Source organism: Rhodotorula toruloides (genome assembly GCF_000320785.1).
Source record: "Rhodotorula toruloides NP11 unplaced genomic scaffold Scaffold12, whole genome shotgun sequence".
NCBI classification, from domain to species: domain Eukaryota; kingdom Fungi; phylum Basidiomycota; class Microbotryomycetes; order Sporidiobolales; family Sporidiobolaceae; genus Rhodotorula; species Rhodotorula toruloides.
The window spans coordinates 302,889-328,811 of NW_015622972.1; the positions used below are offsets into that span (position 1 = coordinate 302,889).

At 63.6% G+C, this 25,923-nt stretch overlaps 7 protein-coding genes across 7 annotated transcripts; 2 read left to right on the forward strand and 5 right to left on the reverse strand.

Annotated features, from left to right (window-relative positions):
• Positions 1-25: 25 nt before the first annotated feature.
• Positions 26-1,077, reverse strand: RHTO_01222 (uncharacterized protein; the record flags this gene model as incomplete). The annotated part of the gene is made up of 2 exons (XM_016414905.1): positions 26-724; positions 826-1,077. 2 exons carry the CDS (start codon positions 1,075-1,077, stop codon positions 26-28), a joined length of 951 nt encoding a protein of 316 aa, XP_016273126.1.
• A 774-nt stretch (positions 1,078-1,851) lies between these two features.
• RHTO_01223 (FHA domain containing protein) lies at positions 1,852-3,529 on the reverse strand (the record flags this gene model as incomplete). The annotated part of the gene is made up of 3 exons (XM_016414906.1): positions 1,852-2,022; positions 2,105-3,303; positions 3,373-3,529. The coding sequence occupies 3 exons, from the start codon at positions 3,527-3,529 to the stop codon at positions 1,852-1,854; spliced, it is 1,527 nt and encodes a 508-aa protein (XP_016273127.1).
• A 427-nt stretch (positions 3,530-3,956) lies between these two features.
• Positions 3,957-6,924, reverse strand: RHTO_01224 (enhancer of polycomb-like protein; the record flags this gene model as incomplete). The annotated part of the gene is made up of 3 exons (XM_016414907.1): positions 3,957-5,613; positions 5,673-5,998; positions 6,061-6,924. 3 exons carry the CDS (start codon positions 6,922-6,924, stop codon positions 3,957-3,959), a joined length of 2,847 nt encoding a protein of 948 aa, XP_016273128.1.
• Positions 6,925-9,288: 2,364 nt separating this feature from the next.
• RHTO_01225 (uncharacterized protein) lies at positions 9,289-13,928 on the forward strand (the record flags this gene model as incomplete). The annotated part of the gene is made up of 9 exons (XM_016414908.1): positions 9,289-9,462; positions 9,605-11,324; positions 11,387-11,754; positions 11,813-12,237; positions 12,296-12,701; positions 12,763-12,970; positions 13,018-13,340; positions 13,397-13,730; positions 13,789-13,928. 9 exons carry the CDS (start codon positions 9,289-9,291, stop codon positions 13,926-13,928), a joined length of 4,098 nt encoding a protein of 1,365 aa, XP_016273129.1.
• Positions 13,929-14,310: 382 nt separating this feature from the next.
• On the forward strand, positions 14,311-16,863 carry RHTO_01226 (F-box domain, cyclin-like domain containing protein; the record flags this gene model as incomplete). Its single annotated transcript, XM_016414909.1, has 11 exons — positions 14,311-14,425; positions 14,493-14,563; positions 14,620-14,859; positions 14,915-14,988; positions 15,046-15,337; positions 15,405-15,493; positions 15,553-15,594; positions 15,655-15,719; positions 15,781-16,559; positions 16,650-16,744; positions 16,809-16,863. The coding sequence occupies 11 exons, from the start codon at positions 14,311-14,313 to the stop codon at positions 16,861-16,863; spliced, it is 1,917 nt and encodes a 638-aa protein (XP_016273130.1).
• A 501-nt stretch (positions 16,864-17,364) lies between these two features.
• Positions 17,365-22,285, reverse strand: RHTO_01227 (Rho guanyl-nucleotide exchange factor; the record flags this gene model as incomplete). The annotated part of the gene is made up of 4 exons (XM_016414910.1): positions 17,365-19,562; positions 19,625-20,531; positions 20,590-20,814; positions 20,987-22,285. 4 exons carry the CDS (start codon positions 22,283-22,285, stop codon positions 17,365-17,367), a joined length of 4,629 nt encoding a protein of 1,542 aa, XP_016273131.1.
• A 1,099-nt stretch (positions 22,286-23,384) lies between these two features.
• On the reverse strand, positions 23,385-25,691 carry RHTO_01228 (ubiquitin carboxyl-terminal hydrolase 36/42; the record flags this gene model as incomplete). The annotated part of the gene is made up of 7 exons (XM_016414911.1): positions 23,385-24,131; positions 24,198-24,354; positions 24,434-24,661; positions 24,720-24,822; positions 24,891-25,010; positions 25,108-25,438; positions 25,533-25,691. The coding sequence occupies 7 exons, from the start codon at positions 25,689-25,691 to the stop codon at positions 23,385-23,387; spliced, it is 1,845 nt and encodes a 614-aa protein (XP_016273132.1).
• Between the last annotated feature and the right edge of the window lie 232 nt (positions 25,692-25,923).

Consider the following 25,923-nt stretch of genomic DNA (forward strand, 5'->3'; position numbering starts at 1 on the left):
ACTCGCGACCGAGTAAAAAGCGCCATCAAGCCTTCACACTCGCCTGCCTCGGCTGTCCCTCTCCCCCCTCGCCGCGCACATCGCTCGTCGCGACATGCACGGGATGCCAATCGGGCGCCAACGCAGCAGACGACTCGCTCGCATGCAGGAGGAGGGCGAGTTTGTTTCGCGACGACGAGTCGGGGAGAGGGGGAGGAGAGGTCGAGGAGGTGGGAGGAGCGGCGGGGCGGAGGAAGGGCGTGTGACGGGCTGAGGAGGCTTTAGGGGGCGTCGGGCGCCGCGTCGAGGGAGTGGAAGGGAGGGGTGGGGAGAGTGAGGGAGAGGTGCGCGCGTGAGAGACTTGTTGTTGCTGGGCGCGCTGGTTCGCCTCGCATTTGGAGCGGAGGGCGGCCATCACGTCTGCTCGTGTTGGTTTCGCTGGCGGTACGGCTGCAACGACAGCGGGCGGAGGACCGGCAGCCGAAGCGGTCTTGGCCTTCTTGCTCTTGGCCGACGCCTCGCTCGCGGTCGATGCGTCGCTCGGCGTCCTCCCGCGCTTCAAGCCGGCGCTGGTGTTGTAGTCTGACGGCGGGGGAGAGAGCGGCGAGTACGGCGGCGGGCCCTTGAGCGCCTGGGTCGATTGGAGCGCCAAGACTTGGGCTTGCTGTTGGTAGAGGTGGACGACGGCGTACGTCTGCGCGAGGCGGACTTGCTCCGTCCGCAAGACGTCCAGTGCGGCCAGGCGCTGGTTGCAATGACCCAGAGGAGAAGAGAAACGAGGCGCGGGTCAGTGGGGTTTTCTTGGCGCATTCCGAGGAGGAGAAGGGCGAGTCTGTGGGAACGCACCTCGTCCTCCTTTGCCTTTGCCTGCACGATCAACTTCAACAACTCGCCGTCTCCGTTGCCGTCCTTGTTGAAGGCGGCGAGAATCGCCTCGAGGCTCGGTGTGAGCAAGGCTTGGTCGGCTGCGACGGGCTGGTGCGAGGGTGCGACTGCCTGTGCGGCGACGGTCTCGAGCGAGGGGTCGGCTGTGTGTGTCGCCAGAGTGTCTGTGGTGCTGGCGAGGGGCTGGCTGGCGTGCGAGGGCGCGGGAGGCATTGCGGGTCGTGCCAAGTATAGCGGAGTTGCGATCGGGGAGAGAGAGGGAGACGGAGGAGTGAGTGTGCGTCGAGGCGGGACTTGCTGGGTGTTGCGTGTCTCCGGGAGTGTCAAGTAGCTTGTGTACGAGTGCAATGGCTAAGGGAAAGAGAGCAGGAGAGCGAGCGGGACCAAGGACGAGGCGACGAGAGAATCCCCGATCAAGTCTTGGCACCCAACGACGGAGGACTGCGAAAATAGCGCGACTCACCTCGCACGGTCTATGCTGTGCCATTGGGCGCAATACATACACTCGCAAAGGAACCTGCGAACGACCCGCCCAACTCGCACCCTCGCACTCGGACTCGTCGCAGCACCAAGCACCCTGACTTCCCGCTGTTCTGGGCCGCCTCGTCAAGTCGTGCCCCGCCGCGCACAGTCCGCAGATCGCTTCGTCGCTTGGCACGGTCCATGAGTCTGAGCGCGGAGGAGGCTGAGCCGCGAGGAGGGGGAGGAGGAAAAGAGATTCCGTCGAGTCTTGTCGGGGCGTTCGCAACGTCTCTCCTGGGCTGGCAGCGACGAGCATCGAAGAATGAAAGAAGCGAGAGAGCGAGAGGAGACATCGCAAAGCCAGCAAAGCGCCCGCAAGCTCGTCGAAGTGAGATTGGGAAGGTCAACGCTTGCGAACGCTCTCCTCGCCATGTCTGCTCCACTCGAGCGTACAAGCAATTCCAACGTCCGTGCCCAACAGCACAAAATGCGAAACGATACATACACCCCTCCCCCTTCGCACGCTCACCGATTCCTCCTCAAACTCGGCTTGGCCCAGAAATACCTCGCCTGCTTCTTCGTCCTCGCGCCCCTGACGCGCTTGACGAACGGTTCGAGCGCGGCGACTCGGTCGGGGGAGGGGTCCGAGTCGGGGATGTAGAAGTAGTAGGGGGGGAGCGGGTGGCCGGAGGCGTCCTGCGCCGGGCCGAGCGAGGAGAGCGTCAGCGAGCGTATTGGAGGTGATGAAATTGAAAGAGAGGAAAGGAGGCAAGCGCACCTTGAGACCCGTGTTGTCGATCTTGCCAAACATCTCCTCCTCATCCAACACCCTCTCTACCTCTCGCCTCCACGCCTCGATTGCCCTCCGCTCCCCCTCGTCCGTATCCTTCAGCTCTTCAACCTGGTCACAAAGGACGTCCCACATGCTCCCCGTCTCGCGCAACAAAGCGTGGATGATCTCGTCCACTGCGACTGTCGACCGCGAGTGGAAGACGATCGAGAAGGCGACCAGCCCTGGGAGGTCGAGATTGAGAGAGCGAGTGAGGGATGCGGCGCGCGCGGAGGAGGCGGAGGGTGTGGAGCGAGGGAGCGAGGGAGGAGGGGAGAGAGGTGAGGAGGTAGGGAGGGAGAGGGTGGGGCGCTGCTGTGGCGAGAGACCGTGGTCGTCGCTGTAGAACGAGAGGGCGGGCGATACGGCGCGAGAAGCGGGACGAGAGCGACGCTTCGAGCGAGCCGAGGTGTCCACCTCTTCTTCCTCGACCTCGCTGGGCAAATCACCCAACTCGCCATCCGAGCCCTCGTCGCTCCTCATCTCCGCCTCAGACTCTGCAACAACCAACTGCGCATCCCACCCCCAGAACCTCAACTTGACACTCTCGCCCGCCCTCTTCTCAAGCCTCACAACACTTCCATCCCTCCTCACTTTCCCATCAACTTTCATCCCGTTCTGACCCGTCACGCGGATCTCCACTTGCACGCGTGGGCTTGAAGAAGGTGCAGAGACGATCCGAGCGGAACAGTGGATCCGCGAAGCGTTCTTGGCGGATTTGGGGAGCATGATGGGGACGTGGGTCAGGCGATTCGCGCCGTGCTGGAGAGGAGAGCGAGGAAGCGCCTTCTTCGCTTTGCGACCGAAGTAGAGGACCGTGTCGCGTTCGAGATGGACCACTCGAGGTGCCTCGAGGCCGGGGTCGCTCTTCTGCTCAGCTGACGCGGCAGGCGCTTCTGAGGCGAGAACCGAGGAGACCTTCACGAGTTCGTCCAGCGCAGTCGCTGAGGACAACCCGAACGAAGGCGACGAAGGAGGAAGCGAAGTGCATGCGTTTGAAGGCGCAGGACGAACGGGCGAGAGAGGGTGTTTCTCGTAGGTTGACGAGGTGGGGGATGTTGGGGCGTAGAAGGTGTCGAGGTGTGAGCGCTGGAAGAAGGGGGAGGATGACCCTGCACCTGGAGCGGGAGACGAGGAGGACGTCGAAGCTGCGAGGAGGAGGATATCGAGGTGGTCAGCTCGCGTCTGCGCTTCGTCCGACTAGCTCAGGGACGCACAGAACTGCCTCTTGATCCTCAGCTGGGTCGGCAACACCGCATCGCCCTCAGAGCTGAGTGCGAGTGCGAGGGAGCGTTTGTTTGGCGCCTTCGAGGCGGGCGACGACGGTGCCGCGAGCGGGTGCTGCGCTGGCTGGTTCGAGATGTCGGCGAGCATGTGTGTGGGCTGTGTGAGCTTGTGCAAGGTCTAGCGAGTCGACGGAAGACGAGCGAGAAGCCACAAGGCGAACTTGTTGTGTTGTTTGGCTGCGGGGACTTCGTCGCGTCGCGTCCGGCGAAAGACAGGGAGAATCGCGAGAGAGAGACTGCTTCAATTGCGAGAGTTTGCAGAGTTGGTGAGCAGAGCGAGTATACAAGAGCTACACGGGGACGAGCTGCAAAGCCAGGTCCCGTCGAGTCCTCGCCTCGCCTCGGTAGGCGAGCGAGGACGAACCACCAAGAGAACCGCGAGGAGAGGGAAGAGGGAATGGGTAAAACGCAAGTACTGCTTCTTTGTTCTTTTTGTCGTCGTCGAGAAAGGGGAAAGAGACGGGAGAGACCGGGAGGAAGGGAAGAGGGGAAGGCGAGGGAGGTTGGCGTCGCGTTCAGCCCTGGACGAAGCCGCCGTACTGCGCCTGCGCACCAGGCTTCATCCCCTGAGCGCCAACGTGCATGCCGTACTGCCCATTGACCGCGCCAGGACCCATCGGGCTCGACCGCTTCGCGGCCATACCAGGCGGGGGCGTCGCGAGACCGCCGTTTGCGCGCAAGCCAGACGGCGAGAGCGCGCCGCCGGGTCCGACGGGCGGGAGCGATGTCGCCCCGCCCATGTGGGGCGAGATGGCGGCGTGAGACGAGGCGGCAGAGGTTGGGCGAGACGGGTTACCCTGCGCGAGACCGTTCGCCGACATCGGCCGACCTTGCTGGAGTTGCTGGAGCGCCAACGGGGACCCTCCGGCGGCAGCAGCGGCTGCGGCAGCCGCAGCTTGCTGTTGCTGGGCTTGGATCGCGAGCTGGAGCGCCTGCGGGTTCGAGTAGGGCGGGGCGGAAAGTCGAGACGTGGCGGGCAAGCCGTTGGCGCCGTTCATCGCGAGACCGTTCGGGCCAACGCGAGGGAGAGGCAGGCCGTTGGCACCGATGGGGGAGGCGAGCTGGTGGTTCTGGAAGCCGGCCGGGACGCCGTTCATGGTGAGCTGGCCCGGTCCGCCTGGAAGCGCCATCCCGTTCGCGAGCGGCGAGTGCGAGTTGTGAGGCGAGCCAGCCTGCGAAGGCGTCCGCCGCATCTGGTCGGGCGTGCCGCCTCCTCCACCTGCCGCTGCCGCTGCTGCCGCCATCTGCTGCGACTTGCGGAGCGCCGCTTGCTGCTGAGCGAGACGGAAGGCCTGCTGCGCTGCGAGCTGCTGCTGAGCTTGAGCGTATGCGGCGGCGTTGTTGGGTTTGCCGAGCTGGGCGCCGACAGCTCCAGCAGCCTGACCGAGCGCCGCACCAGCCGCTTGCGCCGGCGCCATCTGCAGAGGCGGGCGTGGCGGTGGTCGACCGTAGGTGACAGGCGGGGGCGCATGCTTGTCGGGATCCTGCGCGACAAACTTGAACGCCTCCTCGAGGTACGCCGAGTCGACCGAGAGCTGCTCGAGGTCTTGCGGCTTGATGAGCGCGACGCGCCGCATCAGGTACTGCACCTCGAAGTCGTCGAGCAGGGTCGGCTCGTCGGCTGTCGGAAAGTCGAGGCCGACGTCCGTGTCGTACTTGAGGCGTTCCCGCCGCCGCCGCTCGAGCCACTCGTCCTCCTCCGCGCCGTCGCTGCCCTCCTCGCCGTCGCTCGCCGGTGGTAGTCGCCGCTTCGCCGACGGAGGCTCGCCGTCCCGCCGTGCAGGCCCAATCCGGTCAAGCAGGATCCGCCCTCCACGTCCAACCCGTTTGCGGAAGCTCGTCCGCACCCGTCCCAGCGGCGGCTGATACTGCGTCGCGAACCCAAGCGCCTCTCTCCGCCCCGCCGATCCGCTGAAAGGCACCGAATTCGGCACGGGCTCGACCGTCCGCCAGAACCGCGCGGGCGTAGGAGGCGGTCGTGCGACGTAGGCGCTGTCGGTCCAGTCGTCCCAGAACTGGTCGCCCTGGCGCTTGCGAGCGAGGTCGCGCTCGATCTGCTTGAGGATCGCCTCGTTGCGCTGCTTGCGCGCTTGGAGCTCCTCGAGCGACGGGACGAGGTTGCTGGGCGAGAGGGCGTTCTCCGCCTTGCGGCCGAGCGGAATCCGTAGCGAACTGTTTGCACGGAAAGTGTCAGAACACGAGATAGACGAGCAAGAGAAAGCGCAACGCACCCAGCCATCTGGTCGTCCCTCTTCCGCTTGCGCTCCTTCCGACTGATGAGCAGATCCTCGTCTCCATCCGGCTCGTTCAACCTCCTCTTCAAATCCCTCATCTCGCACCGTCCATCAAAGATCTTCCTTTCAAGCTCGATCGCATCCAGCTTGAGTCGCTCCCGCTCCTGGACCTTGACCATCAGCGCGTGCGCGGCGTACAGATCGTTCCGTAGCCGGACGAGGCGCTCGAGGTTTTGTTGGTCTGAGCGGCGAGTTTTGCGGGCGGTCTTGACGTCGCGGCGACGGAAGCAAACGTAGGGATTGGCCTCGTTCGACTCGTCGTACTGCGTGGAGGTGAGGAGGGTCAGTCACGGCGGAGGCGAAGACGCGCGAGAATGAAACGCACGTCAAGTTGCGGGAAGACAGCCTTGCCACCTCGCTCCACTCGTCGCTGCTTCCAATGCGAGTAGACGTCCTTCGCATGAGACTTGAGTTTCGCGAGACTAGGTCGTAGCGGGTCGTCGAAAGCGGCGTCAAAGTCGTCAAGCGAGGGGAGAAGGTTGATGTTGACGTGCGCCATGGGCGCCTTCTGGTCCGTCACCGTCTCGAAGACTTCCATGATGAGCTCAAAGTCGTCTTCGCTCAGAGGCGCGGTCGGGCTGGAGGAGGAATCGCCGCCGGCAGAGGTCGACGCAGCGGGCGCGGAAGGAGACTTGTCGACTCCTTTGCCCTTGTGGCGAGCGCCGCGGCCGGACGGACTTGCACTCGGGTCGGCTTCGGACGACGAAGCCTTGGGTTTCGAGCCGGCCTGGACTTGCGCGTTGTAGTCCTCGAGCCAGTCCTCGTCGTCCTCGTCCATCGTGTAGTTGACAGCGCCCTTGATGGCGTCCTCGACCGTGTCGGAGAAGCGAATGTACGAGAACGGGTCGACCCATCCAGGCTTGTACAGCGCGCGGTACTCGTCTTCGGGAATCGTCTCGCTCGCTCGCGTCGGAATGTAGGCTTCAGACTTCTTGCCCTTGTCGGCGCGCGAGCCAGACGCGGACGACTGGGCAACTGCAGCGGCGGACGAAGCGATGACGGCTTGGAGGTGAAACTCGCCCTCCTCGTCCTTGTCGACGCCCGTCTCGACGCCCTTGTGGCCCTTGTCGTCCTCGATGTCCAAGTCGGCGTCGATGGGGTCATCCTCGATGACGACGCCGACGGCAACGTTGATTCGAGTCTTGAAGCCGAGTTTGCGGTTGCGGAACCGCCCCGAACCCTTGGCCATGGTTGCGCGCGACGAGGCTCACAGAGAGCGGTCTCGCGCACTCGATGCGCGGGACGACTCGTCCGGGAGCGAAAGGGTAGGCGAACGAACGCCTCCTCCTGGTGGTCGAGGTTGAGGGCCGGTTTGGGCGGTCAACAGCGACGGACGCCGGGCGCGATGGTGCTCGTTCGGTAGCTGTGGGTCGTGCGGAGACAACGACGCACACGGTATGTCAGCACGATGCGTTGTGGTCGCGCAAACCGAGGTCCAACGCCCATCACTGATGAAGACGTGTCTGGTGGGACACGGCCTCCCTCGCCACTCGCGTGGTCCCCCGACTGGTCCGAGATGGCCAAACAGACGTACCCGAGTCCAATGAGAGCACTTCTGACCCGATCGGAGCGTGTTGTGGTGGTGAGCCGGGACTGCCGTCAAACACGAAGCAGGGGTCGCCCGAGCGTCGCAGCTGGCTCGCGCGCGTCCGAAAGCGTGTGCGTGTGGGCCTAGCGGACCAGCTGAGTCGATCTAGCGCGTGCACGAGCAGCCACGAGCGGTGTGGCGCGCTGCTGGTGGTGGCCTCTTGGGATTGGCCGTGACTCAGCCGAGGAGTGGTCCTTCGACCCGCGAGCGAACCACAAAAAGCCAGCGACAGGCGCCTGGACGAGTGCTGGAGCGTGCAATGAGCCCGTGTAGACCACACAAGACCACCACAGCTGTCCGGCGAACCTCCCAGCGAGCGAGCCGTCCTCCTCGCCCTCCCCGCACCGCCTCGAGCACGCATGCAATCGCCTCGTCTCCCACACCGCTGGACGACCCAGTCCCTATGTTGCCGCCGTCGCAGCGAGCAGAAAAGGCCAGTCAGGCGCACCTCGAGCCGAAAGAAGCGGCTTCGTCCCGAGCTGGATGCATGCGCGGCGCGCGAGCGAGTCTCCCACCCCCCTTCCCTTCGTCGGTGGGACTCGCTGGTCCCGGTCGAGAGAGTGTTACTGCGTCGGTTCAGCTGAAGGGGGTCGAGCGGGCGCAGGAGGGCGAGGGCGAGGCGGGAGCGAGGGTTGTCTCGACGGACAAGGGTCAGAGGTCAGAGGGTTCCCTCGCGCGCTACAGGATACGGGGAGGGTCAGCGCTGCGTACAGAAGTCGTCGAGTGGAGGCTTGCTCACCTCCAGGTAGTCTCATGCCCTGGGATGCCGTGTTGACGACTACCTGATCAGGAGAAGGAGGGCGGGATGGGCGGGTTGTCCTAGCGAGCGAGCATCGCTTGGGCGGATCTGTCGAGCGAGCAGCATGCCGTACAGCTCTGTAACTAGCTATCTCAGCAACGACAAGTCTCCCAGCGGCGGGAAAGTCGACTCGCCTTGTGGGTCGAGGGCGAACCAGCGCTTCCTCGCTTGGCTTCACACCGCTCACTCGCATCGCTCGGATTGCTTCGAGGCTGCCTGAGCAGGCTCGCATACTGCTGCTCGAGGGCGTCTGATTGATTTCGCTGGTCCGCGCATCATCGCTGTCGGTACTCGGCCTCCTCTCCCTCGCCGCCTTGTCCTCCCCCTTCTGCGCCTCCTCGAGCTCAGGTTGCCGCTGCTGCGACAGGACCAAGCGCATAGAGACTTTTCTGATGGGCTTCACTGGCGGAACCCACCGACCCGCCTGGACTCGCTCGTCCGCCTTCACCTGGAGTCGCTCAGGACTCTCTCAGCCCGCACGCGCAACGCTTGTTCCGCCGCTCGTCCGCTGAGTGTGCCCAGCATGTACCGCCGTCGCGGTCTCGCGGTTCTCAGCGCTTTCGCTTGCGGAGGACAAGCCTTTCCACCGACTCCGCATCGTTCTCGTCCTCGGTCGCGAGCCGGCCGCATCCCCAGCTATTTCTCCGCTTCGTTACTTGCTTACAGGGCCCAGCATTGGCCGGCGCTCACTCCTACAGTCCGCCAGAGACGCGGTAGGACTAGAAGAAGGAGAGATTCCTGCTCGCCGTTGACGAAAACGCTCTTCCCTCTTCTCCTCCATCTCCTGCAACGACGCGTTCGTCCACAGTAGCATCAGTACATTGTCGAGAGAATGTCCAGCGATCGTTCCATCCGGAAAGAGGCTGCGAACGGAGCCCCCGCCGCTCCCCTTCCCTTCCTGAACGTCAGCTTCCCGCTCTCCCGCTCACTCGCACTCTCCCGCCGCTCGAGAGCAGCTACAAGGCGAGGAGCAGCTCGGACTTGCTTCGATTCGAGTGCTGTGTCTCTCTTTTGTGCTGTCCCGACCCGCTTCGACTCGCCAACCCCACTCGCTAGCCCCATCAGCTCCTCCATCTCGACTCGGCTCTCCTCGACGCACCGACCGCTCCTGAGCCGGCAGACCCACTCTCCGACCCTTTCCAACCAGTCTGCCATCCTTCACGAGCATGGCAGACCCCACCGCCCGCGCAGCACCGCAGCTCAAAGCGCCGGGGAAGGAAGACGTCGTCTGGGCGCTTCACACCTTCGAGGCCGAGAACGAAGACGAGTTGACTTTTGAGGCGGGGGAGAAGATTGTCGTGCTCGAGAGGGATGACCAGTATGGCGATGGGTGGTTCCAGGTCAGTTCGCTGCTCCTGCGAGGGGTGTGGGGAGGAGCAGGGGTTCGTTTGAAAGAGCGATGCGGCGGAGGGAGTGGTTGAAAGGCTGTGTCCTGGCTTGCTAGAGGTTCTCCCGTGCTGACGAACCTGGACTCACGCGCAGGGCCGCAACGAACGCGGCGAGATCGGCCTCTTCCCTCAATCTTACACTTCTTCTCGTCCTCCCTCATTCTTCCCGTCCGAGGATGCCAACGACTTTGGCGGAGCCGGCACCTCTTCCGCCGGTCCGGACACCATCGTCTCTCCCACCCCCGTCCTTGCAACCACAACCGCCTCCCCCATCCTCTCCCACGACGAAGACGCCTCACCCGCCGATGAGCCCAACGGTCGACTCGCACTTCTCTCCTCTCGGCGGGACAGCGTAAGCGAGACTTCCGTCCACTCTCGCTACGACGACGACGAGGAAGACGATGCCGCTTCGAGCATTCACCACGCCTCCTCCTCCTCTCAGCGCATGTCAGACGGTGCAGCGCACCGTGCTGCGCTTGCGGCGAGGGTGTCTGAGAATGCGGAGCGGGCGGCGCAGGAGGAGCGTGAGAGGGCTGAGACGAGGAAGAGGGAGGATGAGGAGAGGTATAGGGAGTATCGCAAGTCGGGGCTCATTGAGGGGTTGCAACTCAGTGACGAGAGCGACGAGGAGGATGAGGATGACGCGCCCTTGCCGCTTCCTTCGTCGGTTGAGGCGTCGAGCGATGAGGCGGGACTGGCGAACGGCGAGAAGGCGGTTCCGGCAGTCAACGGCGGACCTGCGCCCGCAACGTCCGAGGCGGAGGAGATCCTCAGTACACCCGCACACACTTCCCCCGATGCCGAACGACCCGAGATCCGTCCTCGCGCCGACACTCAGCCCTCCATCTACGCCGAATCGACTTACTCGAACAACTCTTCCATCCCGCCCGTTCCCTCTCCTCCTACCCTCCCGACGACCGAGCCCTCACGCTCCATCGCTGCCGTGTCCGCACCCGAGCCCCTCGAAACCGCATCTCTCCCGAACGAGCAGGCGAAAGAACCGATCCTCGCCGGAACGCCTGCGATCCTCGCTGCCGAGTCAGCGTCTCCCGTTGGAGGGGACGAGACGCCTCGCTCGCCTGCGCCCGTGGAGCCTTCTACAGTCCAGCAAGAACCGGAACATTCAGCAACGACCGCCATTACCGAGACACTCAAGTCGACGACGCACACTGCGGCCGAAGTTTTGACGGCAGGCGCCGCAGGCGTCGTCGCGGCAGCTACGACTGCAGCAGCTATTGCCGGTGTCAGCCTCTCGCACGACTCGAAGGACGAGCAGAAAGAAGTAGACGAGGCGAAGAAGGAGGTAGATGCGGTGCCGAAGGAGGCTGAGCCCGCTCTCAAGACGGATGTGGTTGAGCCTGCGGCGCCGCCGAAGCCGGAGACGACTGCGATTCCGGCTGTGACGGAGCACTCGGTTGCGCCTGTTCCTGCTTCGGCCGCAGACGCCGTCGTCGAAGCGTCCGCTCCTCCCGCGTCCTCCGCACCATCTCCGGCAACCGCCGTCGATTCTCCCGCCGCACCTCGCTCGACGACGCCGCCAGCTACCTCTGCGCCAACCGTCCAGCCCTCCTCTCCCACCACGACCGCCGAGTCTCGCTCAAGCACTCCCGCCACCCATGCACCGCTCTCTTCGAGCATCGTCACCGCAGCTACGACCGCTACTCCTGCTGCGAGCGTCTCGGGCGATGCGACGGGCACGAGCGAGGCGGGCAAGAAGGATTTGCCAGCGGACCCGATGAACTGGAATGTCGAGAATGTTGTCGAGTGGGGCAAGCAGAAGGGCTTTGATCAGCTCACGCTGAGCAAGTTTGCGGGTGCGGTCGATCTCTCCTCCGCTGGAGGAAACGGACGTGCTGACCTTTCGCCCCTGTTTCAGAACACGAGATCTCGGGCGACGTCTTGCTCGAGATGGACGTCGCGATGCTCAAGGAGATCGACCTCGTCGCCTTTGGCCGCCGCGTGCACATCTACAATGCGATCAAGGAGCTCCGCCTTCGCACGCAGCCCCCTCGCGCACTCACCGCAAGCCAGTCGACCGCCGGCAGCTTCATCGCGCCCTCGATGACCGGCTACGAGCCCGACTCGCCCACCAGCCTTGCTTACAGCCCGAGCATCTCGGCGCTGCATCACCAGCAGAACCCGCATTTGCGGTGGCAGCAACAGCAGCTCATGCAGGGCAGTTCTCTCGCTGGATTTGGCATCGAGGGTGACTCGGCGCCGACTTCGTTGCGGGCGCCTTCGTCGGTGCGTTTCTTCACCTAATTTCGGCTGCTTCTCCCCTACTGACGAATCTCACCCGCAGCTCGGCCAGCAGAGCATGACCAACCTTCGCTCTTCTCAGCCAGCCAGCAGCGACGCCGCGCCGCCCGTACAGCCGGCTCCTCAGACCCCTCCTCTCGCCGCTCCCATCCCACCCATCGCCGAGACTACCATGACGGCGCCCGCGCCTACCACTCCCACGCCTACTACTCCCGTTCTCGGCGACGACTCTCGCAAAGCGAAGACGCGCCCCTCCATCGCATCCAGCATCCGCCCGCGCAGCTCCCGCCGTGCCTCCGAACGCACTGCCGGCGGCGATAGCAGCGCGACGAGTGTGCCGAACAGTCCCGATCCTGCAGCAACGGCGAGCCAGTCGAGGGAGAGCAGCACGGGCGACAAGACGGGCTTCTTCGGGACTCTGCCGAGCCTGCCGGGCAGAACTCGCAAGGCGCCGCCTCGCGTTCCTTCGTGAGTCGCCCTTTGTGCAAGTCCGCTCTCGCTGCCACTGACGGCTTGAATTGCGCAGTGCTCTTCTCGTCGACTCCAACGGCGCAATTCCGCGCCCTCGTCCTCGCACCTCGCTTCAGGACCGCGCAAAGCGCTCGACCCGCCTCTTCGGCTCGTTTGGCACCAACTCTGGCTCGGAGAAATCGCCTACCGCTGTTGAGTCTGTCCGCTCGCGTCCGTCAAACTCGACGCTCGGCGGAGGTCGCGACGCCCCGACTGCGATGACGGTCAAGTCGGTCGACCCTGCGACGAAGGAAATGATGCGCGAGAAGGCAGAGCTCGTCACGGACGGCAACTTGATGGACAAGATCGGCCGACCGGACCACTCTGGCTGGATGCGCAAGCGGGGCGAGAAGTACAACACGTGGAAAATGCGGTTCTTCGTGCTCAAGGGCGTGTACCTCTACTACCTCAAGACCGAGGCGGTGCGTAGTATACGAGCTCCTTCCCTGCTCGGACCGAGCTGACCCATTCCACCTCGAGCAGGAGCAAAAGGCGAAGGGCGTCATCGACTTGACCGGCTACCGCGTCCTGTCCGACCCCGACATTCGCCCTGGCGAGTACGCCTTCAAGATCGTCCACGATACCGAGCGACCGCACTACTTCGCCGCGGCGGAGCAAATCACGGTTCGCAACTGGATGAAGGAGATCATGAAGGCGACGATTCTGCGAGACTACTCCGGCGCGTCCGCGCGTGCATGGTCACTCGAAGCTGCTACTGACTCGCTGCATGCCCGCTAGCTCCCGTCGTTTCGTCATGCGACATCGAGGTCCTCCCGCTTGATATCGCGCAGACAATGACGCCGTACCCACGACCGCCTTCTCCGACACGCCGCGCTCAGATTCAGAAGAAGCGGTACGCCGGTAGGGATCCTAACAAATTGTCCGACAAGGACGCGACGATCTTGATGGAGCTGGCGCCCGGGTCGCCGCTCATGAACGGCGAAGACCTCTACGCCTCGGTTTCGAAGCGGCCTTCGCTCGCTCCTGATGGCACACGCAAGGCTTCCACTACGTCGACGAGCTCCGTTGCGACGGCGAAGGAGGCTACGACGCCGCTGGCGGTGCGTCTTATACTGCTCATTCGCTATCAGTCGAGGCTGACTTGCTCCTCTCGCAGGTACCTGTCGGCGTCCCAGATTCGACAACCAGCGCATCGAACGGTGCAAGCGCAGCGACCGACGCGAAGTCGGACGCAACGCTCGGCCGGCTGCAGCGCGCAACGTCCGATACGACCAACGCCGAATTGCTCGCATGGCTCAACTCCAACCTGCCTTCCAGCTGCCCGCTCGCCACCGATCTCTCCTCCTCCCTTCGCTCCGGCCGCCTGATCGTCCGCCTCCTCGAGAACCTGTCGGGCGAGTCGAGCGGCATCAGCGATGGGCAGTTTGACGCGTTCCACCAGCAAGTAGGCGAGGCTTTCGACACCGCGTACCTCGACACCATCTTCTCTGGTGCGTTGCGGCCCTGTCATCGTGTTCGCGGAGCCTTGCTGACTTGCTCGCCTTGCAGTCTTCGACTTTATCACCCCGCTCGCGTCGACCGACGACATCTCGATGGAGGACATGATCACGGGCAACGAGCCCCGCCTGACTATCCTCCTCGAGCGCATCCGCGCAAAGTTCCCTGCGCCGGCCGCAGTTGTCGCGTAGTTGCGCCTCTCATCGCCGTTCCGCCTCTCGTCCCGCACCGCCTTGCTCCCGTCTTCCCCTAGAACGTCTCTTGTCCTTGTGCATACGCTCAACTACCCTAGTACTCGCCGTTTCGCTCCGTAATGCAGTAGTACCCCTGGATGCTGAGCTCGCGAGTTGCGGTCCTTCGCTCCTGCCTCACGTCGCTCGCCCCGATTCTCTCTAGAGCAGTCATGCGAACGATTCTGTATGCAGGACGCCCCAGTGCTGCTGCTTATTGCGACGACTTCACCTTGACATCTCACGTTGACATCTCCCCGCCTTTCCCGCTCCTCCTCGCTCAGACCGCTACCACTCACCGACGCTACCGCCTAGGGGCTTGCTGCTGGGCTTGGAGGCTGCTATGGCGCGCGCTGCAAGCCGCAAGACGGCCCTCAAGGCGCGCGACGCGCTGCAGAAGGTGCAGAAGGAGTTGGACGAGGAGGAAGTGATGAAGAGTTCCAGTGAGGACGAAGAGTGTGAGTGCTGTGCGAATGGCCCCCATGCTCTGTACGAGCTAACTTCTGCCACTTGCCTGCGCCACAGTCGTCCGTGCGCCGCCGAAGAAACAGGGGAAGTCTTCACGTTCAACCACCGGGAAGAGGAACGCCCAAACAGTTCGTGGAGCAGCCCCTTCCGCCCGTCCGAGGCAGTACTGATTCGTTCAATGCAGGGAACCATGTCGGGATTCATGCGGCTGCCGCTCGAGACCGTCACCCAGATTTGCGAGAGCGTCGACCTCAAGACCCTCTTCCACCTCTCGACCCTCAACAGGCGCTTCTTCCGCTTCCTCCGCGACGACTCGCTCAGTCACCTGTGGGAGGATGCTCGCAAGACGAGCGAGCTGCCCGACTTCGAGGTGCCGATGCCGCCGCACCAGCTCGCGCACCTGCTCTTCGGTTCGCACTGCTCCGTGCGTCGGCTCCTTGGATGGTTCGACGCCTTTGCTGACGCGCAGTCCCACGCAGGTCTGCGGCAAGAGCACAACTGTCGTCGACTACTTTCTACGCATCAGGGCTTGCAAGTCGTGCTCGGCGAAAGTGTGAGCCCGTCGCGCTAAGTCGCGGCGAGTCAGATGCTAATCCGAGGTCACCTGCAGTCTTATAACGCACGACGAAGCCCAGTGCGCCGGGCATCATACGCCGCAAAGCTGCCGCGACAGTTTCGGGCGCAAGCGTGGAAAGCCTCTGCAGCGCGTCGACGAGCTTCAGCATCTTCAGGGGCACTATCAAACTCTCGATGCTCTCCGCACCAAGGCCACAGAGAAGAAGCAGACGACTGCACCGACGATCGACTTCAAATGCGATCATCAGCTTTGCGAGGGCATGGGCAAGGTGAACTGGACGGGCATGCTCGAGCACTACTACAAGATGGCTTGCGCGAGGACCAAGGTGTGTTCTCGCACTGCGTTATGTATCGCTGCCTCGCTGATTGCTGACCAATTGGTTGGGACTGCAGGACGGTCAGGCTCTCCTCGACTGGCAACTCGCGCAGGCGGCGAAGGTACAGGCGGAGCGCGAAGCGGTCGTCGAAAAACGTCGTCAAGAGTGCTTCAGGTCGCCGTCTCGCGCTTGAAGTAGTCGCTGACGTCTCATTCGACCCATAGCATCGCGGGACGCTTCAAAGCGCTCGGATGGCGCCCTCACTAGTGCGTAGGTCCCCGGCTATTCCGACTCATGTATCTCTGACAAGGCCACGGCTTGCGTAGCTTCGACAAGCCTGACTTTTGCCGACACCCGCTCGTCGCGGTCGTGGAAGACCTCAACGAAGCCAGTGCGCCATCGCCTGAGTCCGCGATTTTCTACTTGTCCTGACGTTTCTGCCGGTCACGCAGCTTGGACAAAGATTCGTGGACCGCTTGAAGAATTCCTCGAAGTGACGCGCGACGCCGAAGACGCCGCCCTCCTGGAGGAGACGAGGTCAGCCCGAACCGCCGACCGCAAGAAGGAGTTCAGCCAGCTCGCGACCAACAAGGCGGAGCTCAAGGCGCTTGGGCTGTATCCGGTGCCGAGGTGGGACGAGTTCATGGAGCTCGAGACAGTCGAGTCGCTGCTGTCTGTCGACACGGTCGAGGCGGCATACGAGACCGCCCCTACTATCGCCGACTTGGCGGAAGCCATCGCAGCTGAGCTTGTCATGCGGCGCACCGCTGTGAAGCTCGAGCTGTTCGACAAAGTACTCGTCCAGCTTCGCGCAACCGAATCGACCGTCCCCGTCCCTTCCGGCGCTGGCCAAACAGGCGTTTCGGCCGGATTGGAGGACCCGACTTCAGCGCTCAGGGTGCCAGGTGCAGCCGGCGCCGGCGATGCCTACTCCGACGAGCAAGTCGACGACATCATGTCGCGCGCGTACAGCATCTTCAAGTGCGACACGTGCAACATGGTCGACCACTTCCCTCGCATCCTCGGGCATCCATGCAGAACGTACCGATACGGCGTCCAGCAGGACGAGGCGCATCGCCCCTCATTCAAGGCGGACAGCTATTCCATCAACTCGTCGACGATACTCGCCGTGACCGCCCTGATCGACAAAGCGGGGCTGCCTCGCTCTGTCAAGATCGGCACGATGGACGACCTCGGGGCTACGTTCAGCTGCCTCTGCCGGCATGCAATCGTGGGGAGAACGTGGCTTCAGCTGGTGTGACTCTTCCGCCGTGTCAAGCTACCTTCCCATGTAACTGATGTATGCTTGCTTGCCACGCAGCTCAAGCACACTGTTCATCTGTACTACACTCATGAGGACTTGACATCAACCGTCGTCCACGAGACTTTGCAGGAGAGCAAGGATCGGGTCTTCGCGTAGGTCAAGCGGTCAAGCGCTTTCTTCGCCCTGGCCCACCAACTGACGCGCTCTTGCCTGCAGGAAACATCTCGAGGCGGCGGTGAAAGAGTTCGGCGAGCGCGGCGAAGCCGTCTGACCGGGCCGTCGAACCTGCCTTCCCTCTCGTTTCTTCCCAGTATCGCTTTCTCTCCGGATTGCTCTACAGCTCCCTTCGTATGCCCTTTCGCTTGTCGTATATACGCACGTGCAATCCATGTTGTCTATCACTCGAAGCCGGACGTATACCCCGTCGCTCGCCTGCTTCCCCCGCCTCACATTCTACCGCTCGCTCCTCGTTTTGCCGTTGCAGAATGGTCTCGCCAACTCGTGTGCGGCACTCCCGCGCTGAACGCAAACTGAGCGGAGACTGCGGCAATTCCAGTAATAATAGCAACGAGTTCTGCGAGGGACGGGACAAGGGAATAACGAAGAGTCGAGTGTCTGTGAGCACAGCGGGCGATACGGCGCGCGTGTGCAAAGAATGCAAAATCCGACGAGATAGAGTGTCTGTGGGAGTGGAGGAATGGCGCCAGCGCCCAGGTCCGAAGGAAGGGAGGCGAAAAAGTCGAGTGAAAGTGCCGAAAGCCGACCGAAGTGATCATGAGAGGGGCGTCATGCCGTGCTGCGTCGCGAAGAGGAATCTCGAGCGGTTGCGGAAGAGCGACGAGCCCGACTTCGCCTTCTTCTCCTTCCCGCTCGTATTCGCCCCCTGCTCCTTTGCCTTGCTAACCGACGACGACGAGACGGACGACACGCTCGACGACGTCGCGCCGCTTTGAGAAGGCTCAGCCGCCAGCTCGAGCGCTGCGCCAGCCTCCGGCGTTGTAGGCGCCTGGTCCGGTGTGCTGGCAGCCGAGTTGGCAGGACTCGAGTTCTCGCTCGACGTGCCGCTCAATGGCAAGGTCGGGCTCGAATTGTTCGGCGAGTTGAAGTAGCCGTTCGGTCCGGCGAGAGTGGGCGAAGACTGGGCTCGCTTCTTGGCTGAGAAAAGGCCGGAGAGGGTAGTCGAAGCGCGCCGTTGGAGCTTGACCGCCGAGCTCGGTGTCTGGACAACGGTTGGGGCGAGGGTCGGACTGCGCGCCGTGAGGCTTTCGTCGGACGTCGAAGGAGAGGGAACGGCCGGAGGAACGAGGCCGAGGGTGCTCTTGCGTCGGCGAAGGCGGAAAACGTTCGACACGCCATCACTGACGTTCGCCCATCGCGGTGATGACGGGAAGGGGAAGCCGTGAGCATGAAGCGCGGGAGACGGGAAGGCGGCGTGCTTGCCGACTGCGGCAGCTGCCGCAAGCGGATCGAGGAGCTCGATGTTGGCGAAATCGGGCGAAGGCGGTATCGACGACGGAGGCGTCTCGATGAGGTGAGAGCTGTGCGTGTGCGAAGACGACGACTGCGTGCCCGTGCCGCTCGACGCGTTCGACGAGACCGAGTTATTGCGCTCGACATCGGCGGCGGGCGAGGCAGTCCGCTGAGGCGCAGTCGACGCGCTGGCCGGAGTCGGCGTCTCGGGCAGGAGAGGGGTGTCGGGTTGGACGAGCATGGTCGGCACCGAGCCGAGCGGGACCTTGCTGCTGCTGGCTTCAATCGACGGTTGCGACGCAACTCGCCTCAGCTGCCCTCCCAATCCTCCCGCGTCCCTATTTTTCCCGAGTCCGCTTCGCCTCGTCCAGCTACCTCCGGCCGAAAGCGGCCCCGCGCTGCTGTCCCTCTTGCGCGACGTAGCCTCCGCCAACGCGGTGTCGATCGACGGCAGAGGCGGCCTCGAACGACTCCCGCCTCCTCCACTGCGGTGAGCCTTGCGCATCGCGTTCGCCCACCTGCCGCGCTCCTTCTCGTGCAGAACAGCCGGAGCCGCCGAGACGTTTGCAAGTCCCAGTGCTCCGCCAGGCGACTCTTGCTGATACGGCGCCGCCTGCGCCGCATCGAACCCGATTGCGCCGCGGAACTCGGCACGGTCGCTCGCGCTTGGGCTGAGCTCGAATGCGCTCATGCGGCGCCGAGCATCACGTCCGCCTGTCGCCGAGAGCATCTTCGGGAGCGTGCTGGTCGACGGCATGGGCGGTGACTGCGAGAGGACGGGTGTGAGAGCCGTCATGCTGCGCTTCGGACCCGAGATGGTGCGGAGGCGTTTGCCAGTGAGGGCGGCGGCCGAAGATTCGAGTTCGGCGTCTCGCGCGGCTTGAGCGCGAGCAGAGAGAAGCTCTTCGGAGAAGACGTCGGCAAGGCGGAGGTCGACCGCGGCGCGCTGGGAGGAGGGAGTGCGGCCGAGGAGGAGGGAGGAAGCGGTCGACGAGAAGCGAGACGGCGAATAGAACTGCGGAGTCGTCATGAGCGCGAGGGCGGCGGTAGGCGGCGAAGTGGGAATAAGAGGTGTTACGGTCGACAGAACGGGCGGTATCGAGGCTGTAGCGGCTGCGCTGGTTGCTGCTGCAATCGCGGCGAACTCGGTCGGAAGGGCCGGCAAGGGTCCGTGGACGACGGCAGGCGTCGAAGCCGACGACGATGCGGCCGACGCAAAGACCGACGCGACCGAGATCGTGCTGGCGGAGCGCGAGTGAGCCTTGCGCTTCGATGCCTCCACAACGGCGGTGGCCGAGATCGGCACGCTCGAGACGACAGAATCGTCGAACAAGGTCGGCTGTCCGTGCTCGTCCAGCTCTTGCGTGTCCCAGAGCCGTCGCGTCTCTTCTTGCGCCGCGAGGAGGTGCGAAAGCCAAACCGCCTTTTCGCCGGCGCACAGCGCACCTAAATCGAAGTGGTGATCACGGAAGGTGAGGCGGATGCTGTGGTTGAGCGGGCCTGCGGGTTCAGAGACAAGGTCAGCATGGTCATGACTCATCGAGGAAAAGTCTACTACGCACCCTGACCGTCCTCCATGTTCTGGATCGTAAAGAGCCGCAACGGTAACCATTCCCGCGGCTCGTACGTCGCACGCTTCTTGATCTTGGCCATAACGAGGTGCGACCTGTAGAGGAAGCAGCCGAGATACTTGACCCTGACTCCCTCCGCGGCCTGTCCCGCCGCTCCCGGTCCGCCAACTCCGCCTGCCGGTCCAGTCTGCGAGCCCATCGTCGATGCCGGTCCAGAATGGACGACGTGCATAGCGCCGACGAGCAGAGTCGGGCCAAGAACGTCGCAGAAGGTCCCGCCGACAAGTGGCGTGCTGAACTCCATCCTCCTCGCGACGATGCGAGTGCGCATCTCTCCCTCCCTCGCCCTCTTCGCCGCATCAACGCCCTTCGCGATACCCTTGAATCCCTCCCACGCTTGTCGGACCGCCTCGCCTTCGGGAGTGTCGGCGAAGTACTTGGCGAGTTGGCCGAATACAAGGGGGTAGCGCGTGACGCGCTGGACGGGCGAGATGGCGTAGTCGACGAAGCGGAGTTTCGAGCGGGTGCCGGTGGCTGATGCGGCGGCGGACGACGGGACGGAAGAGGCGGCGAGAGAGGCTTGAGTCGGGACTGTGCCGGAGGAGTGACTCGGCGTCGAGAGCGGGGTGGCGGTGAAAGGGAGAGGGGAGGTCGACGATGGCGGCGCAGAGACGGGCGGGAGATGAGCGGCGCCGAAGAAGGACGACATCGAGTTCTGCCTCGACGTGGCAGCGAGCGGCTTCCGGTCGCCTTTCCGACGAACCGCTTCAACCGTCACTCGGGCAGCGCATTGGCGCTCGAAAGCCTCCCACTCCTGCCGGGACGCGATGGAGCGGGTTATGTCGAGCGCCTCGGCGTGTCTGGCGCAGAAGTCGTTGTAAAGGGCAAAGTTGGGCGTCTGCGGACAAGTCTTCGTCAGTCCACCTTCTTCGCATAGGTCGCGGAAGTCGACGCACCTCCTCGTTGAAGATGCTCGCGACCCGCCCCGCTGCCTTCCTGGCCCTCTTCGCCCTCTCTCCCTCGTCCTCTCCCTCCGCCATCCACCCCAGCTCCTCCTCAACCCTCTCAATCCTCTCCCCAATCCGCTCATGCAGCTCCAGCAACTGTTCCGCATTGCGGATGATGGCGTGCACTTCTTGGACCGTGAGGATGGTGAGGAACGGGAGGGTCTGGAAATAGACCTGCGAGTCGGAGCAGGAGAAGGTTCGTTAGCGTCTGGCTGCGAAAGTGGATACCGAGCGGCGCCAAGCATAATGAAGCGGGACGAGGGTCGATGGTCGGGGTTGCGAGGGTCGAGGTGGGGCACAGAACGCCTTGCGTCTTCGAACGACGAGAGGGAGAGAAAGAACGCACCTTGACGAGCACGCGCAGGTGCTCAAGGTAGCCTCGCTCGGTCTCGACGAGCTCAACAAGCGCATGGTAGCGCTTCTCGTCCGCCTGCCTTCGCTCAACTTTCTCCCGCTCTTCGATCCTCACTGCCTCGGCATCCGCAACGAGCAGCTCCGGGTCGTGCGAGAGCGGTTCGTCGAGAGTCGTAGTTGCTGCTGATACGAGTGGTAGAGGCGAGCAGGTCGATGCGGGGGGAGAAGAGGCGGTCGAGGTGGGGAAGTAGGAAGTGGAGGAGTCGCTTGGCGGAACCGAGGCGTAAAGCGAGAGATCCGGCGCTGAAGCTGATGTCGCTGCGCGGGAGTAAAATGAAGAAAGGGCTGGAGGAGGGTGTGTAGGAGGGCGAGGAAGGGCAGAGGAGGTCGTCGTCGGCGCGGAAGGCAGCTTGGATGGGTCTGTGTCGAGGTCAGCGGTGGGCGGATCGATCGTCCAGGAGGGCGAGATGGGTCCTGCGCTGACGATGGCGGGCAGGACGGGCGGAGAGGAAGAAGAGCGTGTGAGCCCGGGCGAGAGGATGGGCGGGAGTGGGGAAGCCGGGATGGAAGGAAGGAGGAACGGGAGCCTCAACGAGTGTCGGAACGAAGGGGTCGGCGAGGGCCGCGCGCGCCGTGTGCTCGCGGTGCTGCTGCGGCGACTGACGCTCGGCGAAGGGTTGGCGGACGAAGCGGCACTGTCGACTTCGTCGTTCGAGGCGGATCTTGACCGGGGTGAGCGATCGTCTGCCGCTTCGGCCGCGCTCTTGGACTGCCGCTTCGAAGGCGACGACGACGATGCCAACGATGACGTCGATCCGCGGTTCGAAGAGGCGAGGCGGGAGAGCGAGGTTGTCCAGGACGACGCCGGAATGTAGGACGAGGCCGGTCGCGGCTTCGCCTCGCGCTTGGTGGGCGTGTTGGCATCCGAGCGTGCTGGCGAGCTCGTCGTCGACCCTGCAAGCGAGCGCGTCCGCTTCTGCACCATGAAGAGCGGTTCCTCGCCCTCGTCGTCGTCCGCCTCGCGTGCCAAAGGCGCCAGCTCGTGGCCCGCTGCCACTCGTATGCCCTTGGGCGACCCTGCAATCTCTAGTCCGAGTTGTCCAGCCTGACCACTCTCGTTCCCGCCCCGCCCGTCGCCGTCACCGGGGTGCGAGCGCAGTCCGTCCGGGCGAGGTTCAGCGACCGAGTCTGCGGCGCGCACGGCGACATGTGCCGGGTCTGGTGGCTTGAACGGCGATTCCTGGCCGTGAGCAGGAGCTCGCAGTGGCTCAGGCGACTCTGCGGCCCTCATTCCTGCGCCGGCTGGTCGAGAGTCGAGCCGAGCGAGGGCAAGGAAACGTCTGCCGTTGCGAGGCGCGTTGGCTGGGTGAGCGTGCGCGTGTCAGTCGCTGTAGCACTCTGTCGAGGTCGATGTGCCACTCACCTTGCGGGTCGCACAGTTGGAGGGTGGTTGCGAGGCGGCGTCAGGTTGCGCGAGGAAGAGGAAACCAGAGCTCGCTTCGATTTTCCGCTTGGCTGGCTGGATGGCAGCGTGGCCACCGTCAAGCAGCGAGTGTCTGTATCTGTAGCAAAGCAGCAGCTATCCTGCGACGAGCAGACAGACGCTCTCCTCCTTCGATCCTCCTTCGATCGATTCCTCCTGTTCGGCAGCCTTCTCTCCGTCGAGCAAGAACCTTTGCATCTGTCCACCAGACTCGGCGCGGCCTCGCTCAGCGGGCGGGCGGGCGGTGCAGAGCGAGTCTGCTTCCTCTCGCTCTGCTCCTCACTACCGCTCGCTCTCCTCTCGACGCTTCTGTTCGTCCTGCTGCATCTTGCTGCGGCGAGCCAGCGTTGTCCGAGGTCGACGACGTCATCGACGAGGATCTCCGAAGTCGTGCAGCTCTCGAGCTCCTTCTCCTCGCGCCCCCTCCCTCTCTCGCCTGCGACGTCGTTCTGGCACTTCGCCGCAAATTCCCACCATCGTGTCACTCTCGCACAAGGCCGCACCGTCTTCGCCAACACCGAGCGCGTCGTCGCCGTCGCACAGAGACAAGCCTCTCGTCTTCTCGCCTCGCTTCCGAATTGCTCCCTTCCTTCCGCTTTCCTCGCCCGGCTTGCAAACAGTGTCGCAACGTCGCAGCAGCGAGGCCAACGGCCCACTGACGCAGCGACATCTCGTTGCTTGCTCACTTTTCGGCAGCGACTTCTTCCCGCTGCGGCGCAACTGAATCTTTCGTTTCAGGCGCATTACTTGCTCACAGCCCTGCGTGCAACCCAGGCACGCTCCAGCTTACCTGGGACGAGACACCGTTGGGCAGCCTCTCCAGCCTCTCGCCTCGACTTGAACGGGTCACGCAGCTCGTCTCGCAACGCACTGATCTTACAACACAACCTGCGCTACCTCCGACCGCTCAGCCATGGATCGTCTTCGGAAGGTACTTGCCCGCCGGATGCCCGTGCTTCTTCTTCTTCTCATGCTTCGGCTGCAAGTTCCCCGCCAACGGGATTCTGACCTTTCCCCCTCCTTGTCCTCCTCCTCCTCCTTGTCCAGGCAGCGAAGTGCGCGACTGGAAGGTCTTTGTCGGCGAGTGAGTCTGGGCGGGGAAGGGAGAGGGTTTGGTGGGAGATGTTGGAGCGGGGCGCGGGGCGGTGAGGACGGGTGGAGGACGAGGACCGGCGTAGGAGGGGTTTTGAGGAGGCGAAGAGGAGTAGGCTGACGAGGCGGGAACGGCGCCGGGCATGAAGGGGACCTTGACCGGGATGGCGGGGGACGAACTTGCCGCGGGTGCAGAGTCGGTTGAAGGGCGAGATCGTTTCGGTGCGGAGGGCGAGTCGCGCGCGACGGGTGCGCCGACAGACTCGCGCGGCCGCTTCCCGTTCACGTTGACGAGCGCCATGCCCACCTTGTCCTTCGGCGGCGACTTCAAGCCTCCATAAATCGCTTCCTTGAGCGACTCGCCCTTCTCGCGCACGTAGAACAAGACGTACGCGTCGCGATCCGACAGAGGCGGACGGGCGAGGGACGAGACGTAGTCGTCGTTCATGTCGTGCCATTTGCCGGACGACGAACGGACGTAGGAGGTGTAGTGGCCGGAGTGGGGGCCGCCGCCGGAGTGGAGGATGATGCCGTAGAGTCGGTAGGACGGGTCGACCTTGGGCTGCGCGCGCGTGCACCGAAAGGGTCAGAATGGCCGCCTCGAGAGCGAGAGCGTTCTGGCACGCACATTCGACATGTACGGCCCGAGATGGAGAGTTTCGGGGTACCGCAGCTGGCCCGTGATCTTGCGACCGGTCGGCGAGAACCGCTTGAGGTGGACGGTCAAGACGAGCGGGGCGTCCTCGATCGCAAAGTACTTCTCGGCGTTGACGAGCTTCTTGCACCTGCGCACAGGTCCAGTCATCAGCACGCCTCGACGCAGAAACCCGCCAGAGTTCAGCAACACGTGAGACCGGTACGCACTTCTCGCACTTGTATTTGTTCTGCCCGCTCAACTTGTCAATCCTGACAAAGTTGTCCAACGCGTCTTTGAGCGAGTTGGCGCGATTGCCGAGGTCGAGCGAGAGGTCGAGGATCGAGTCGAACGTGTCGCTGTTGTGACCGCAGGCGATGCAGTGCACGCGCGAGCGGAGGCGGCCGCCGAAGATCTGGTGGACGAAGGTGGTCTCTTTGATCTTTTGCTCGAGTTTGCTGTGCGATAAGAGGTTAGCGAAATTTGACGAGAGTGCAAGAAGGAGGCGGCACTTACGGAGACTTGCCGTACAGCGCGGCGGCCTGCATCGCATCGATGGAGAAGCGGAGGAACTCGTGCGAGTCCTCTTGCCGACCGAGCCGCATGTGCTTGGCGATCTCTGTGAACACATTCAAGACGGCAAGTTCAGTCTCGCTGGAAGGCCGTTGAAAGAGCGAAAGGACGCACTCTTCAGATTTCTGACGACCGGGTTCGGCGCGTAGCTTCGCTGACGCTGGGAGAACGACACCCGTGCGCATGCTCGCATGGTGCAGATCATGCAAAAGTCCTTCTGCTGCTTGCATTTGCCTGTCGTTGCGCAAGGAAAGGCGAAAGGTCAGCCTTTTCATTCCTTTCCGAGGACTTCGTTGCGGTGTCGCGCGAGAAAAAGGCACAGGGGACGCACAATTGTTCTCCGCCGGATGCTGCGACGACTCGAGGTACCGCAACAGAGGCGGCGTATGCAGCAGGACCTGGAGCGCCGAGTTGAGGAAGCACGTATTGCCGAGGTTGTTGAGCCCAGCGCCGACGGGGTATTGCTTCGGCCATGACGTGTTGGTGTCGATGGGAGGGAAGAGGGAGGAGCCGCGGCCGAAGGTTGAGGCGGCAGGAACAGGGACGGAGGGAGGGGGAGTTGGGAGACCGTTTGTGTAAGGTTGCTTCGAGGTGGAGGCGACGGGCGAGGCCGAGGTCGATGCAGAGGTGCCGTTCGGAAGCGAGGATGATCCGGCAGCGGGCTGTGAGCACCGCGGACAAAGAGGCGTTGAGACGAGGAAGTCAGCTGGTGTTGCGGCAACACTCGACGGGGACACGCTGTGACGGCCTGCTCACCTTGACGTTGATCGGCTCATACGGGATCTCGTCGTCCTGCTGCTTCCCCTGCGCCGGTGCGAACTTGACGGGCTGCTCGAGAAGGCTCTTGAGGCTGAGAGGCTTCGCCGCGCCTGCCGTCGCGCCGAGGATCCTCGCCGAGAAGTCGTCCTCGTCCATCGTGTCTGTCCTGAGCGTGTGAACAGCCTGGGGCGGTCTCTGCGCTGCTGTGGCCGCCATCTGACGCGCTGAGGCCGTCCGGACGAGAAAACGGTGCAGGGTCGCTCGGCGCGCGGTTCAAGCGGGTGTGCGCGTGTCAGAGACTAGCCGAGAGCAGTGTGCAGCTGTGCAGTCCACGCTAGAGCAGGCGAGCGAGCGTGAAGCCAAGTTGTCCTCGTTCAAGCAACTCGCG